Below are 13,778 nucleotides of genomic sequence, written 5' to 3'. Positions count from 1 at the left end.
GCACGCACTTTTCTGCAGGCGTTCACAATTGTCCATGGGGGAGGAGCAAGAGGGCGGGCCGCAGCTCCCTGGCCAAGCCCACAGACCTCGACCGTGCAGCGCTGCAGCTCAGAGATGTACACGCCCCAGTGAGAGCAGCCTGACGTCGAACAATGCCACGCAGCCAGCCCGAGGGGTAGCGGGAGGGCTCTTACTCGTGAGGCTGCACGAAGAACCTGAATCAGCACAAGGCTGCAAGGGAGAGCTTTAGCAAGTATGACTTTCGGAGTCAAATTAGTTGTTTTCTTGCAGGCTTTTGGTCTTCTTACGATCCACACGCAGGCACAAAGGAAAGAGGATGCCCCTGCAGAGGACGTTAAAATAGAAGTCTTACATGTACCCGAAGAATGCAAGTCAAAGAGCAAGAAGGGGGATCTCCTTAATGCACATTATGATGGCTACTTGGCCGGTGATGGATCCAAGTTTTATTGCAGGTAAATAACTTTATATCTTTCTTCTTTAGCAGATTTGCCTCTCCTCTTCAAATTAAAAATAGGCAAAACATTTAGCATTGTGTTCCCTTTAAAATCGGCATTAAAGCACATTTGACACTACTGAATCTGTTCAGAGAAAGAGAAAGTTGTATGTTGTGTCCATCATTAAAGTGAGGTTTAGAATTATATAAAAGTATATATAGAGCTGTACTTTCAAACCACAAATAATAAAGTTTTCCTGGTCTTGGCTTTTCTTTCCCTGGGCCCAGTAATGAAGCAGCATGCTCAGTTTGGGATGAAATATTATACCAAAATTAAGCCCACTACTGGCTGAAATAGGATAGTGTTGATAGGTTTTGGTGGAGATCTAGGTCATTCTGCTTCTCAAAATGTGGGTTGTGATCCCAAAGCAGGTCACAAGTTGCAGCTCTCTTTTAATGGGGCCGGTAAGGTGGCTTAGACTTGCTGGGGCCCCAACACACAGGGCAAAAGCCAAAGCTTGAGGATTTTAAGCCTGGGAAGCAGAGCTCAGGATATAAGCCCCTGCTGGACTGAAGATCTTGTGCTTGGGCTATGACTTTGCTCCCCTCCTCCGAGCCGCAGGTCTTGGATGGGCTCAAGCTTCGGATTTCCCCCTTCCTAGGGTCACACAGTAATTTTTATTGTCAGAAGGGGGTTTCAGTGCAACAGAATTTACGTTGCAAGTTATTGACAGTCCTTGTTTGCGTGCTTGTTTTCACAGCTTTAACAATGTTCTTTTCACATAGGTTTATAAAATAGGACAGAGGGGTGGCATTACATGCTAGTGGAACACTTGGTGTTGTGACTACAATGGAGAAATAGTATTTAGGAGCTAAAGGATTAGTCACCTCTAGAGTTGAGGGACAAAGCCACCTGTTGGGTGGCCTTGTCATCCTACATATCCTCTGTAACTCACTGTTTTGTAGCTCATCCTATGTATTTGTTGCAGGGGAGGAAGAGGTTCTCCCCCCAATTGTGTGATTTGGAAAAATTCTGCTAAGGAAAATTCCTAGTTTCCTTGCCCAGTGCCCGACTGCTTTCTGCAATAAAATGCAATTTTGGCAATCAAATTATACTTGTTCTTTAACAAGTCAATGGGAACCTGCCTGTGTATGCAATTTAGTATTTATAACCAATCAGTTATACAAAAAAAAGTGAATGCTTCAATAAAAATCACCAGCTGTTTACTTTTTAGTTTACACTTTACTGTGACTTTTAAAACATGTTTTTAAATAATGTCACTTTTCAAAGATGGTACTATATTTAAATGTGAGAGTGATTTTTAACAAATGTTTGAAACACTTACTTTATTGCTGTCTACTCCCTAAAGGTTTTTTATTATTTTTGTAGTCGCACACAAAATCAAGGCCACCCGAAATGGTTTGTTTTGGGTGTTGGACAAGTCATAAAAGGATTAGATATTGCTATGATGGGTATGTGTCCTGGAGAAAAACGGAAAGTGACAATTCCACCATCACTGGCATATGGAAACCAAGGCTATGGTAAAAAAAATATAAAATTTACATCTGTTTTCTGTCTTTATGTTGTCAGATAATTTACTTGAGTATTGACCATGGAAGCTTTTTTGACAGAGGGTTTATGTGATAGTAAATTAGTGCCTGGTCCTGAAAATTCTTACTCATAGGAGTTTTTACCCTCAAACATAGTCTCAAGTGCTACATCTGGACTGCAGGCTTCTTTCAGTAGATGCTTTTTTCGGAAGAGATCTTCCAAAAAAACTTATTCCGAAAAAGAGCGTCCACACTGCAAAAGCGCATCGATAAAGCAATATGCTTTTTCAAAAGAGAGCATCCAGACTAAATGGACGCTTTCTCACATGTAAGCTGTGATTGCTATCAACAGAATGGCCACCAGAGCACCTGTGCTTTTTCCTCTTTCCTCTTCTTCCGAAAAAACTCCCTCTTCCCCTTCTACACACACCTTTTGCAAAAGAGGTCTTCTGTAAAAAGGCTTCTTCTTCATAGAATGAGCAGAGCTCGACAAATAATGTAATCTACTCACCCGTGGCTGGCGAGTAGATTACAACCCGGAAGAGCCAGCGCAGAGCAATCTGCACATGCACAGAACGATCTGCGCATGCGGAGAACTGCACGGCTGGTGAGCAGGGCTCGCCGCCGCTTGGCAAGCCCTGAGAATGAGGATTACTAATGCTGGAAAAACCTGCCTGTTCTTTTGATTTTCTTGCGGGAGAATACAATTGCAGTGTGGACATTCCTCAAATTTTGTTGGAAAAATGGACGTTTTTCCGACAAAACTCTGTAGGGTCGACATACCCAAGGAATATAATGGGGTTGCTCATACAAGGCAAACACACATGAGTAAGCTTTGACAGAATTGGACTTGGAAATAACAGGTCCATACTAACAAGCTCTCTCCCTTTTGCTAGAAAGGAACTTCTGTGATAGAGACACCACAGCTGTTTACAGCACCTACCCTGTGCCAGAAAGAGAAAGATCCTCTTTTTGTTGCCATTATTTGAGGCTCCATTGTGCTGCCAGTCCCTGATCCTGTTTGCTTACATTACTTATTTTTTTAAAACAAAAACCACATTTGAAAAGCTATCAAAAGGAATCAGCTCTTCAAACCAGCCTTCCATACACAACATGCTTACAGCTCTTTAATTTCCAGCACTATAAATCTCACCCTCCAGCAAGTGCAGTACAGCACTTACATTAACTCCAAGCAACCGTGGTGCTGCTTTCACCGGTGGCTTATTTCATGTGAATGAAGTATTCTGTGCTAACAACAAAGAGAGCTTAGAGAGCAGAAGAGCTCGTAATTTTAGTTCTTATAATCAGGGCTAGACAAACTATAGAATCTACTCACCCGTGGCAAGTAGATTTCATCCATACGCCCCGTTTACCGGCAGCGTGCACATGCGCAATGCGGCTCTTGTGCATGCGCAGTGTGGGGCTGGCGAGTGGCTTTCGCCGCCATTTGTCAAGCCCTGCTTATAATTATATTCCAACTTGATAACCTGAGGCTGTGATACTTCTTTTTGCAGTCAGAGGAACCAAATATAAAATTTATTGTAACTATTTGTTGGAGACACGATCATTTAGGATTGGAGCAGACATACAGGAGGGGTAAATTGATAGTTATTTTTTGGTGGTCTTTAGATGAATCTTTATGAAGAAATCTTTCTTTTGTGGGAGAAAATAAATATGGTTCACTTGACAGCTAGAGTAAAAATCAGATTTTCAGAAAGCTATTGTTTATAGAAATTTGGAGGATTTAGTTATCTATTTTTGAGGTTTCAAGAAAGGCCTTTTGAGTTCACCACAAATTTTTCATTATTAATATTATTTTCCTCCAGTTTTTGTACATTCTTATTCCTGTTGCATTACATTCACGTTTAATTTCTAAGATGTGGGTGCGGCCCAGATTTCCTCCAATCACAGCAATATGAGGGTCACTACATGCCGCTCTGAATTTGTTTGACCAAACATTGTTTGGACAACTGTCTTGGGGCTAGTTTATTGAGAAGTTTCATAACTAAGAATAATTATTATTGTAGTTACCACTACCCCACTGGATGGAGCACAGGAAACCCTATCTGAAGAATTGACATTCAAGTACAATATATGAGACTAATGGGCTGATTCAAGACTTAAAATCTTATTGTGAAATGTTTCAGCTGAATGGACAATATCACAATTTAGTTCTTTGTAATCAAGATTTGTCTGGAAACATGGAACATTGACTAAACATGTTCCTGCTGTTCTGTGATCATAGTTTGATCCTTTGTTCATGTCAAAATTCCATGAGCCAACTTTGTCCTTGATTCTGGCATTACCATTACCTCAGAAATGAATTTGTCTCATTAACCATAACAAGAAATGAACAAAACTTGCCTTGGAGCAACAAGAAAAGTCATTGATATCAAACAAAAAGTGCATTATTAAAATCTAACCTTAGTGTAACTGTTTATTATAGGCAGTGCTTGAAGGAAGACTTTTTCCTGCAACATGCTTGTCCTGTCTCAACGTATTGCTGCATGCTGGGGAAGACAACTGTCTAAAATTCACATAGTCAGGATGCATGTGGCTTTTTAGGTTTTTACATGACTTTTTCTCTGGTATGTATAATTCTTAAAACCACTTGCATGAAAGTCTACTTTGTTAACTTATATTAATAAATGTTAGATAAACTTGTTGAAAATATATGCTATATACTATATCTCAGATATTTACACAATTGAAGCAATTTAACAAAACACATTTTTCTATTCAAAATTGAAACCTCTCAATACCCTATTTTTTTTGTTATAGATATCTCAAATGAGATATACCAGTTTGTTTGCCTGGTACCCTTAAAGAAGCAAGATGATTTACATTTTAATCTTCAGATTTAATAGGATATATATGTGTGTATATATATAAAAATTCAAAAATAAATTCTGATGATAAACTATCCTATGTAATAGCTTTAGGTGAGCCAGCATATAATTAGGGTCCAGCTGTATGTTTATACACTAACTGCATGTTGCATTGTTTACCAAATGCATGTTTTGGGATGACTTTTTAGACTTTGTTGATCCACTCTTGTTTACCATTTCAGTTTCTTGCTTTTAGAAAGCATAATACAGTAGCCCACCTTTGTATTTAACATTTCCTTTACATCTTTGGTACCAGAAGATACTTTGACACAGGAATATTAGAACCCACCCCATACGTGTACCTCCTAGTAGTGAGATGAGCTCAGAGACCTTGGGAGCTAAGTAAATCCTAGAGTGACTCTCCCTCAGCTTTCAACTGCCAGCGCAAAAGTGGCAAAGAGCATTTTCCATGATTGCAGTATGAGGATCTTTAGGGTTGAGACTCCTAATGAATACGGATCCATCCAGCTGTAGAGCCCAAAGAACAGGCCAATAGACAATATCTCCCGGAAGACAACGGTAAGGAGAGTTGTCCTGGGTTCAGTGACGGGAAAGGATTGTTCCAGGCCAAGAGTATGTTAGGAAGGAGTCCTAAAGAATGACTTTAACAGTATATTATTTAAAGCAAGAGGTCAGATTATTTGGGTATCACATATGTTGGAATATTGTAGAATTAACCTATTCATAATAGATAAATAGAAATAATGTTCTTTATATGTACCAGTAGCATGAGCTTTGACCAGTGTGACTGCTACAATATTTGTGTTGTATTCTTAGCACAAGGCAAGATTCCACCTAATGCAACGCTGATCTTTGACATTGAACTGTATGCAGTGAATAAAGGACCACGCAGTGTCGAAGCATTTACTCAAATAGACATGGACAGTGACAAGAAACTCTCACGAGATGAGGTAATGTAACTGACTTGGAAGAAACCAAAGGATGCATATTCCTATATACATTACCTTTGATTCCACCTTTTACTTATCACTTTGATGTGTGCAGGCTGTCCCCCAGATTTACAAGGGTGCAATGTTTGTTTCACTCTCAGGCAGTGTCTAATGTCTCCCATTTGGGGAAATTAGTGTATTGAAATCTGTGGGGACCATTAGTATATTTTACGAGGTTAATTCACATTCTTCCTCCACTAAATTCTTGTCCTCTCCAGTGCAACGGCCATCAAGAGTGCCAATTGTGTTTTTGTGATAGAGATATTTGCCCACTATGAACTAAGAATGTTAAGAACTAGTTGCTCCTCCCCTCCCTTGCTACCTCTATTTGATATCAGATAGAGGCAGCAAGGAGAGGGAAGAGGGGGTAATTCAAAGCGGCAGCACTGCACGGAGCCTGGGGTATGGGCTCCTTGCGGCACTGCTGCTTTGAAATGCTGTGGCAGCGTTTCATAGGGGCAGTTCTGCACAGCTGATCCCAGCTGAATGTGACGCTTCCGCTTTGAAACGCTGCAGTTGCATTTCAAAGCAGCAGGACCATGTGAAGCCCGGGGTCAGCTGGGGACTCCCTAGCTGACCCTGGGCTCCATGCGGCATTTCCACAGAATCCGGAGTCAGCTGGGGAGTTCCCAGCTGATCCTGGGCTCTGTGCAATGCTGCTGCTTTGAAATGCCGCATGGATCTCCACACGGCATTTCCATGGAAGCTGGGGTCAGCTGACCCCGGGCTCTGCGCAGGTGCTTCTGCTTTGAAATGCACAAGAGCTCCCGGACTGCACGCGGAGTTCCAACTGTGAAATACACAGGAGCTCCTGTTGGGGCTCTTGTTACATTTCAAAGAAGAATGCAGAAGTGCCCATCAACTACTCGACTACTAAATTAATCCATATTTAACATCCTTACTATGAACTAATCAGACATCACCAACTCATTTCACTTACGTGCAGTTTTATTTTGAAAATATCTTTGAAGGTGTGTATTCATTGAAGATTTTTACTATGCACTGTTAATTTATATTGAGAAGATAAGGAGATAACCATTTCCAGACATTATTTTTGATATAGAGTTCCTAATGTTTTGCTCTTTTTAGTTTACTTCTGTTCTAGAGTTTCAAGTCTCTGAGATTTTATCAGATGTCATTTTGTATTGGTGATATGAATGCTCATATGCTAGTACTTATCATGGTGAGCTCACAAAAATAAACTCTTATCTATGTTTAGTATAGTTTTATTTTTATTTTTTTCATTTAGATAAGCCATTATTTGAAGGAGGAATTTAAAAGAGATGGTAAAAAACGTGATGCATCAGTTCACGATTCTATTTTAACTGATATATTTAAGAAGAATGACCATGATGGAGATGGCTTTATATCTGCAAAGGAATACAATGTCTATCAGCACGATGAACTATAGCAAATTATTGCTAAAATCTCCTACCTGCTTTCTGTACCCTGGATTTAAAGAATCTCTAAAATGCATTTTCATTTTGTCACATGATGTTTTACAATTTTTTTTATTGTAATGGTAAATTTTTATACTTTTTAAGATGAGTGTTACAAATATTACCAGTTACATGTCAGTAATACAATGCGATACATTTTACAAAAGAAATAAAATTATAAAAAGAAATAGTCTCTTGAACGATCATTTTGGTATAAAATTTTATGATATTTTTGCACCTGACTTATCTGAAAATAACATCTCCACCTGATTAAGACAGAACACTAATTAGGTGACTCTTCTTGTGTCAGAGAGAATTAGAATCCTGATATTTGTGCACTAAGAATAAAGATGTAGTTTCAGCATCTCTCCTGAAACAAAAAAGCAAACGAAGGAAATAAAAAACAGGATTTCCTAGAACACAGAACCCCGTCAATGTTAAGAAATATCATGAAAACATACAGTAAAGAAAGTAAACAAAATTGTGAGCTCTGTTGCCATAGGAGTTGAGTAGGATTATTGGGGAAGATAGGCTCTGACCACACAGATGATAAGAAGTTACTCACCTTCGTGCCATAATGATGGTTCTTTGAGATGTGTCCCCATGGGTGCTCCACTATAGGGTGTTGGGCTTGTCCCGTGCCGCAGATCAGAGACTTTCAATAGCTGTAGTCAGTTGGGCCACGCATGCATAGTTAGCATTTCGTGCTGTTCGCGCCCTTTGACCGTCGCACACGGCCCGGCTTCCACCAGCTCCTCTCACCACTCGGTTATCTGCAACTAGAAAGAACAAGGCTCCAGAGCTGGGAGGAGGTGGGACGTGGAGCCCCCCCGGGAAACATCTCGAAGAACCATCGTTACTGCAGGAAGGTGAGTAACTTTTTCTTCGAGTGGTCCCCGTGGGTTCTCCACTGTAGGTGACTACATAGCAGTACTCAGGATGTGCTCCAGAGTGAAGGTTTATCAGAGACTGAAAGTACTGCTGAAGCCACTGTGGAGTCAGCAACCCATCATTGAGCTATTGCGTAATGGCTCATAAATGTAGCATTGGATGACCATGTGGCTGCTCAGCAGATATCAGGTAGTGAGACCCCTCGTACGAAGGCCATTGATGTGGCCACAGCCCTGGTAGAATGTGCCCTCGGCAAGTCATGAAGGGTTTTGTTGCAAATGGAGTAACAAGTAGTAATGCATGTTACTATCAGTCTTGAGATACGCTGAGATAACAAGGGGTTGCCCTTGGACCAGTCCACTATGGATACTAATAAGCGATCCGTTTTACGCCAATCTCATGTGTCATGATTATGAGGGTTAGCCAGCAGCCTGGGGATTAAGGGGTTAACTACACCTAGCCAGGTGGAGTGACCAATAGAAATGTAGGTGGGACTTTTCAAACTGGGACAAAGGAATTTGGGTTTTTTTCCTTTCTCCCTTTTGTCTCTCTGAGAGAGAGTTCTCTACAGCTAGAGAGAGGGACAAGCATGTCTCTCTCTCTCCAAGACACCATTCTTCATTTTCTGTAAGTAGGGTAAAGTTTAGGTAGTTTCGTTAGGTTTATTGTTTTAAGCAGTGCCATCCTTACAAGATGTTTTGGCTTTTCTTTATAACTAAGTTCTAGGCCCATGGAGTTTCTCCATGAGTATATTTTGTTACCTCCCTATCTAGTCATTATGTTTGCAACAGGAATATTGTTGTAATAATAAAAGTTCTTTCTTTTCTTTTATTAACCTGGCAGTGGTTAATTGTGTGCCTTGATTTTTATCTTAGGGGTGAGATTTCCCAAATGATCTACCCCCTGATTTCTTTATCAACGTTTGGGTGGTGGCAGCGGAAGTTTTGTTCCCAAGATCTAGGTTTTTAAGATTTTGGGGGAAGTTTTATACCAAAGCCTGGTAGATAAAGCTTTGGGGTACACTTGCTGGCCCCCACTTCTGCATTTATCATGCCAGAGTGGGGAAGGAGCCATGACATCATGTTCTGTCAATGTAGAAAGCAATTGGTCGACATACATCGAGGGTGTGGAGCAACACCTCTCGCACAAAGGCATGCAGTTTCGGGTAGAATGAATGGAGAACAATCAGTTTATTAACATGAAATTGAGAACAAACTTTAGGGATGAAGGTAGGGTGGGCACGCAACGTCACCGAAGGCCTATTGAAGACGGTGAAAGGTGGCATTGCCATCAGTGCTGCCAGTTCACTAACCCTGTGTGCCGATGTCATTGCCAACAGAAAGACAACCTTCATGGTGATCATGTGGAGAGACGCCATGGCCATTGGCTCAAAGGGTGGGTACATTAAGGTATCCAGCACAAGATCCAAGCTCAGGAAGGAGGTGGTGGTCTACGTGGGGGTTTAAGGTTCGTCAAGCCTTTTAATAGCCTCTCAGTAAGCAGATGAGTAAATACCGACATTCCTTCAATGGGATGGTGGAAGGTACTAATTGCTGATAAGTGCACTCTCAGAGTGGCAATAGCAAGACCCGTATGTTCGAGAAAAAGAACATAATCAAGGATTTGATGCATTGGTGATGTGTACGGGTCAATCCGATTATCAGACCACCAGGCTACAAATCTCCTCCATTTAGCAAGGTAAGGCTTCCTCGTAGATTCCCTTCTGCTATGCAATAAGACCATTTTCACTTGATCTGAGCAGAGACGTTTTTATGCTTTGAACCAGCTAGAAGCCATGCTGTTAGATGCAGGGTTTCCAGTCTCGGGTGCAGCAGACAGCCATGTTTCTGAGAAAGCAGGTGCAGTAGGAGGGGAAGACGATGTGGTGGTTGTATTGACATTCGACTGAGAAACGGGTACCATGGTTGCCTTGTCCATATTGGGCTATGAGAATCACTTGGGCTGAATCTTCATTGATCTTCTCTAGTACTCTGGGTATGAGAATCGTAGGTAGAAACACATAAAGTAGTGGGCCGATCCAGGGAGTCAGTAATGTATCCTCAAGGGACCCCTTTCTGATGCCCGCTCTTGAACAATTGTGGTAACATTTCTTGTCGTAGCTGGCAAACAGGTCTATCTGTGGAGACCCCCAGAGACTGAAGACATCCTGAAGAATATCTGAATGAATCTCCCACTCGTGATTGCACGGGAAATGTCTGCTGAGCGTGTCTGCCTGTATTGCTCGTACCAGGTAAGTATGATGCTATTAAGGCTATGTCGTTTCGGACACACCAGTTCCATAACTGGACTGCTCGTGTGCAGAGTGATCAGGAGTGTGCTCCTCCCTGGCAATTTATATAATACTTTGTTGCAATGTTGTCTGTCAGCACCCTGACTGTTGTGCCAGCAGTGTGGACATGGAAGTGTTTGCATGTGAGGAAAACTGCCCTGAGTTCTAAGAGATTTATGTGTACGGTGGATTCTGTTGTCGACCATTTGCCTTGTACTGACATGCCGTTCATATCGGTGCCCCAGCCAATGAGGGAAGCGTCTGTAGTCAGCTGGCTCAATGGTTGTTGACGGTGGAAAGGTACCCCTGCCATGAGATTTTGTGGTTTTGTCCACCAGAGTAGGGCTCTGCTGATGAGAGTGGTCGGAGTTACTATTTTGTGAATGCTGTGCTTTGTGGGGATATATACCGACAACTGCCAATGTTGAAGACAGCGCAAATGAAGTCTTGCATGCTGGACCACAAAAGTGGTGGCAGCCGTATGTCCCATAAGTTGTAGACAAGTACGCACTGACACAGTAGGAACATGCATAATGATGGTGGTTAGATCTTGAATTGTTTGGAAGCATTCCAGAGGTAAATAAGCTTGAGCCATGATGGAATCTAGTCGCACCCCTATAAATGTTATGATCTGTGTGGGCTCTATCGTCGATTTTTACTCATTGATAATGAAGCCGAGGGACTTGAGGATCTGCCTGGCTAGTGTGATCATACGGGATTTCTCTTCTCGTGATTGACCCTTTATGAGACAATTGTCAAGGTAAGGGAAAATGATAATGTCCTTGTGACGTAAATGTGCCGCTACAACAGACAGTTTTTGAGAAAACCCTGGGAGCGGCTGCGAGGCCAAACAGCAGCACACGGTACTGGAAGTGACTGTCGACGATGACAAAACAAAGAAAATGCCTGTGGGCTGGCTGGATGGTGATGTGGAAACAGGCATCATGCAGGTCGAGGGCTGCAAACCAATCGTCCTTGTCTAACGAGGGTACTATGGTAGAGAGGATCACCATCTTGAATCTTTGCTTTCGGAGATGCCGATTCAATTTCCTGAGGTCGAGGATGGGTCTCCACCTTCCGGACTTCTTCTCCAGGAGAAAATAACAAGACTAGAACCCTCTTCCCCGGAATTGTGTTGGAACGACCTTGATAGCACCAATGGACAGGAGACGACGGACTTCCTGTTTCAAAAGGCCCTTGTGAGATGGGTCACTGAAGAGGGACGGGGTTGGTGGGGTCATGGGCAGAATGGACATAAATGGGATGGTGAGCCTAGATGACACAAGCTGTAACACCCGTTGGTTTGATGTTTTAGCTGTCCATTGATCTTGGAACGGTCGTAGGCAGTGGTGGAAGAGGTCGGTGACATGATGTTTTGCCTCTGTAGGAAGGACTGGTTTCACACCCTCGACTGAGAAGTCAAACCTGCCGCTTTGTACTCGCCAGATTGGTTGTATGGGGAGGCTGGGGGCACCTGCGTTGTGGGCGCTGCCTTGAACGGAATTGAGACTCGTTGTTTCCTCTGAAAAGGATAATCGTACCTTATTTGATATGGGTAGTACTTCTTACGCCTAAAGGGGGGCGTGTACATGCCAAGGGTAAGGAGTGACATCTGAGAATCTTTCCCTCAATGGAAGTCTTCATCTGTTTTGTCCACGAAGAACTTTTTCTTTTCAAACGGGAGGTCCTCCACCTTGTTCTGTAGCTCTTTAGGGACTGTGGCCGAAGCAAGCCAGGATGACCTTCTCATCGCTTTCGCCATTGCGGTTGTTTGCACAGCTGTGTCCACCATGTCTAAGGCAATCTACAATCCTGCTTGCAATGACGCATAACCCTCATGCACCACAGATTTTAAAAATGGCCTCTTTAAATCAGGGAGATATTGCAGGAGATCTGCCACTTTGGAGTAGTTATCAAAGTTGTGATTTGATAATAGGGCGGCATAGTTTGCAATACACAGGAGAAGTGTAGCTGATGAATACACCTTCCTGCCAAAGATGTCCAGTTTTTTTAAATCAGATGTCATGGTTTTATACTGTGCCGTGGCTCACAGTTGCACCGCATCAACCACTAATGAATTTGGTTGCGGGTGATTGAAGAAGAACTCAAGGCCTTTGGAAGGTGTGGTTTAAAGTAAAAGGTTCGGAAATGTGGCTAGTCCTAGGGAGGTGCAGAAACAGGCAAACTATTACTAAATATCTTTTAAATCAGGGACCAGGGATTATCAACAGTTATGTTTACATCAATCTTACTCATAAGTCTAATTACTTATCTAAAACTCTTAACAATACTACTTAACAAAACTTTTAACTAAGTTTAGATAACAATACTCACACTTAGAAAAAACACAAAGTACAACAGCAACAACAGAATAGTTGGTATACGTTACACTGTACAGGAACTCGTTTGGTTCGGTGAGCGGGAGGTGGCCTTCGGGTGATCAGTCCTCAGACCTGGCTCATATTCCGCCATCCAATGTTTATTCGGGATTCCTCAATTTGATATAGGAGGGGTAGCTGTTTTATAGAGAGCTTTTGCGCACTTTTTTGTGATAAGCTAGCAGACCCTGTCTGTTAAGTGACAGGAGTAAGGGGGTGAGATGCTTTCCTGTTTTCCCTTTCTGCCTTATCGGGCATGGCGCAGTCAGCACAACCAGCACGAACTTTACATGAACTTTTCAGGTCTGGTTTTGGTTCCTGTTCGTCGCTGATCTTTAAGTTACATAGTGTAAGGGTTTTCATCAAGGGGAAGTTGACCTTTTGCTTGGATGGCAATACGTGCGAGAGGCCTGGCCAGCAAAGAGCCTGCTTCCACAGAGGGCACAAAATATTTTTTGTCCACTCACCCATTAGTTGGTGGCATGGAGGCTGGGGTCTGCTAGATGTCTTCGGCAGCCTCCACGATGGCCTCATCAACGAGGAGGAAAATCTTCGAACTTTGCTGAAGATGCAAGTTTTTCAGCAATTGATATTGTTTGGCCTGCACTTCGGCTAATTGGACCTCCTGAGAGTGAGCCACCCACTTGAAAAGCTCTTGAAATTGTTTCAAGTCGTCCGGCGGGGACATGTCTGCCAGGAAAACCACCTCATCAGGGGAGGAGGAGGAATGGTCCACTACTGGCAGCTCTTGTTGCTGATCGTTTGCCTCCGATAAGTGATCCTCTTCCGGCTCCAAGTGCTGAGTTACTATGAGTGGGCTCTGCGGAAGAGGGGTTGGTTTGTCTGCCTGCTGCTGCTGCAGTTCCACTGGAGCAGCCTGATGGGTCGGGGAGCAATACGAGCATGGAGATTGCTGATGTGACCGTGAATGATGGCA

At 42.6% G+C, this 13,778-nt stretch overlaps 1 protein-coding gene across 1 annotated transcript; it reads left to right on the top strand.

The window, feature by feature from the left end:
• The first annotated feature begins 90 nt into the window (after positions 1–90).
• On the top strand, positions 91–7,470 carry FKBP7 (FKBP prolyl isomerase 7). The gene is made up of 4 exons (XM_006119443.5): positions 91–473; positions 1,845–1,996; positions 5,671–5,804; positions 7,093–7,470. The coding sequence occupies exons 1-4, from the start codon at positions 256–258 to the stop codon at positions 7,252–7,254; spliced, it is 666 nt and encodes a 221-aa protein (XP_006119505.2). The 5' UTR covers positions 91–255; the 3' UTR covers positions 7,255–7,470.
• Positions 7,471–13,778: the final 6,308 nt, after the last annotated feature.

Source organism: Pelodiscus sinensis, chromosome 7, assembly GCF_052426305.1.
Source record: "Pelodiscus sinensis isolate ZL-2025 chromosome 7, ASM5242630v1, whole genome shotgun sequence".
In the NCBI taxonomy this organism is placed as follows: Eukaryota; Metazoa; Chordata; order Testudines; family Trionychidae; genus Pelodiscus; species Pelodiscus sinensis.
Note: the sequence above shows the minus strand (reverse complement) of the source record. Positions and strands in the feature narration are given on the sequence as shown.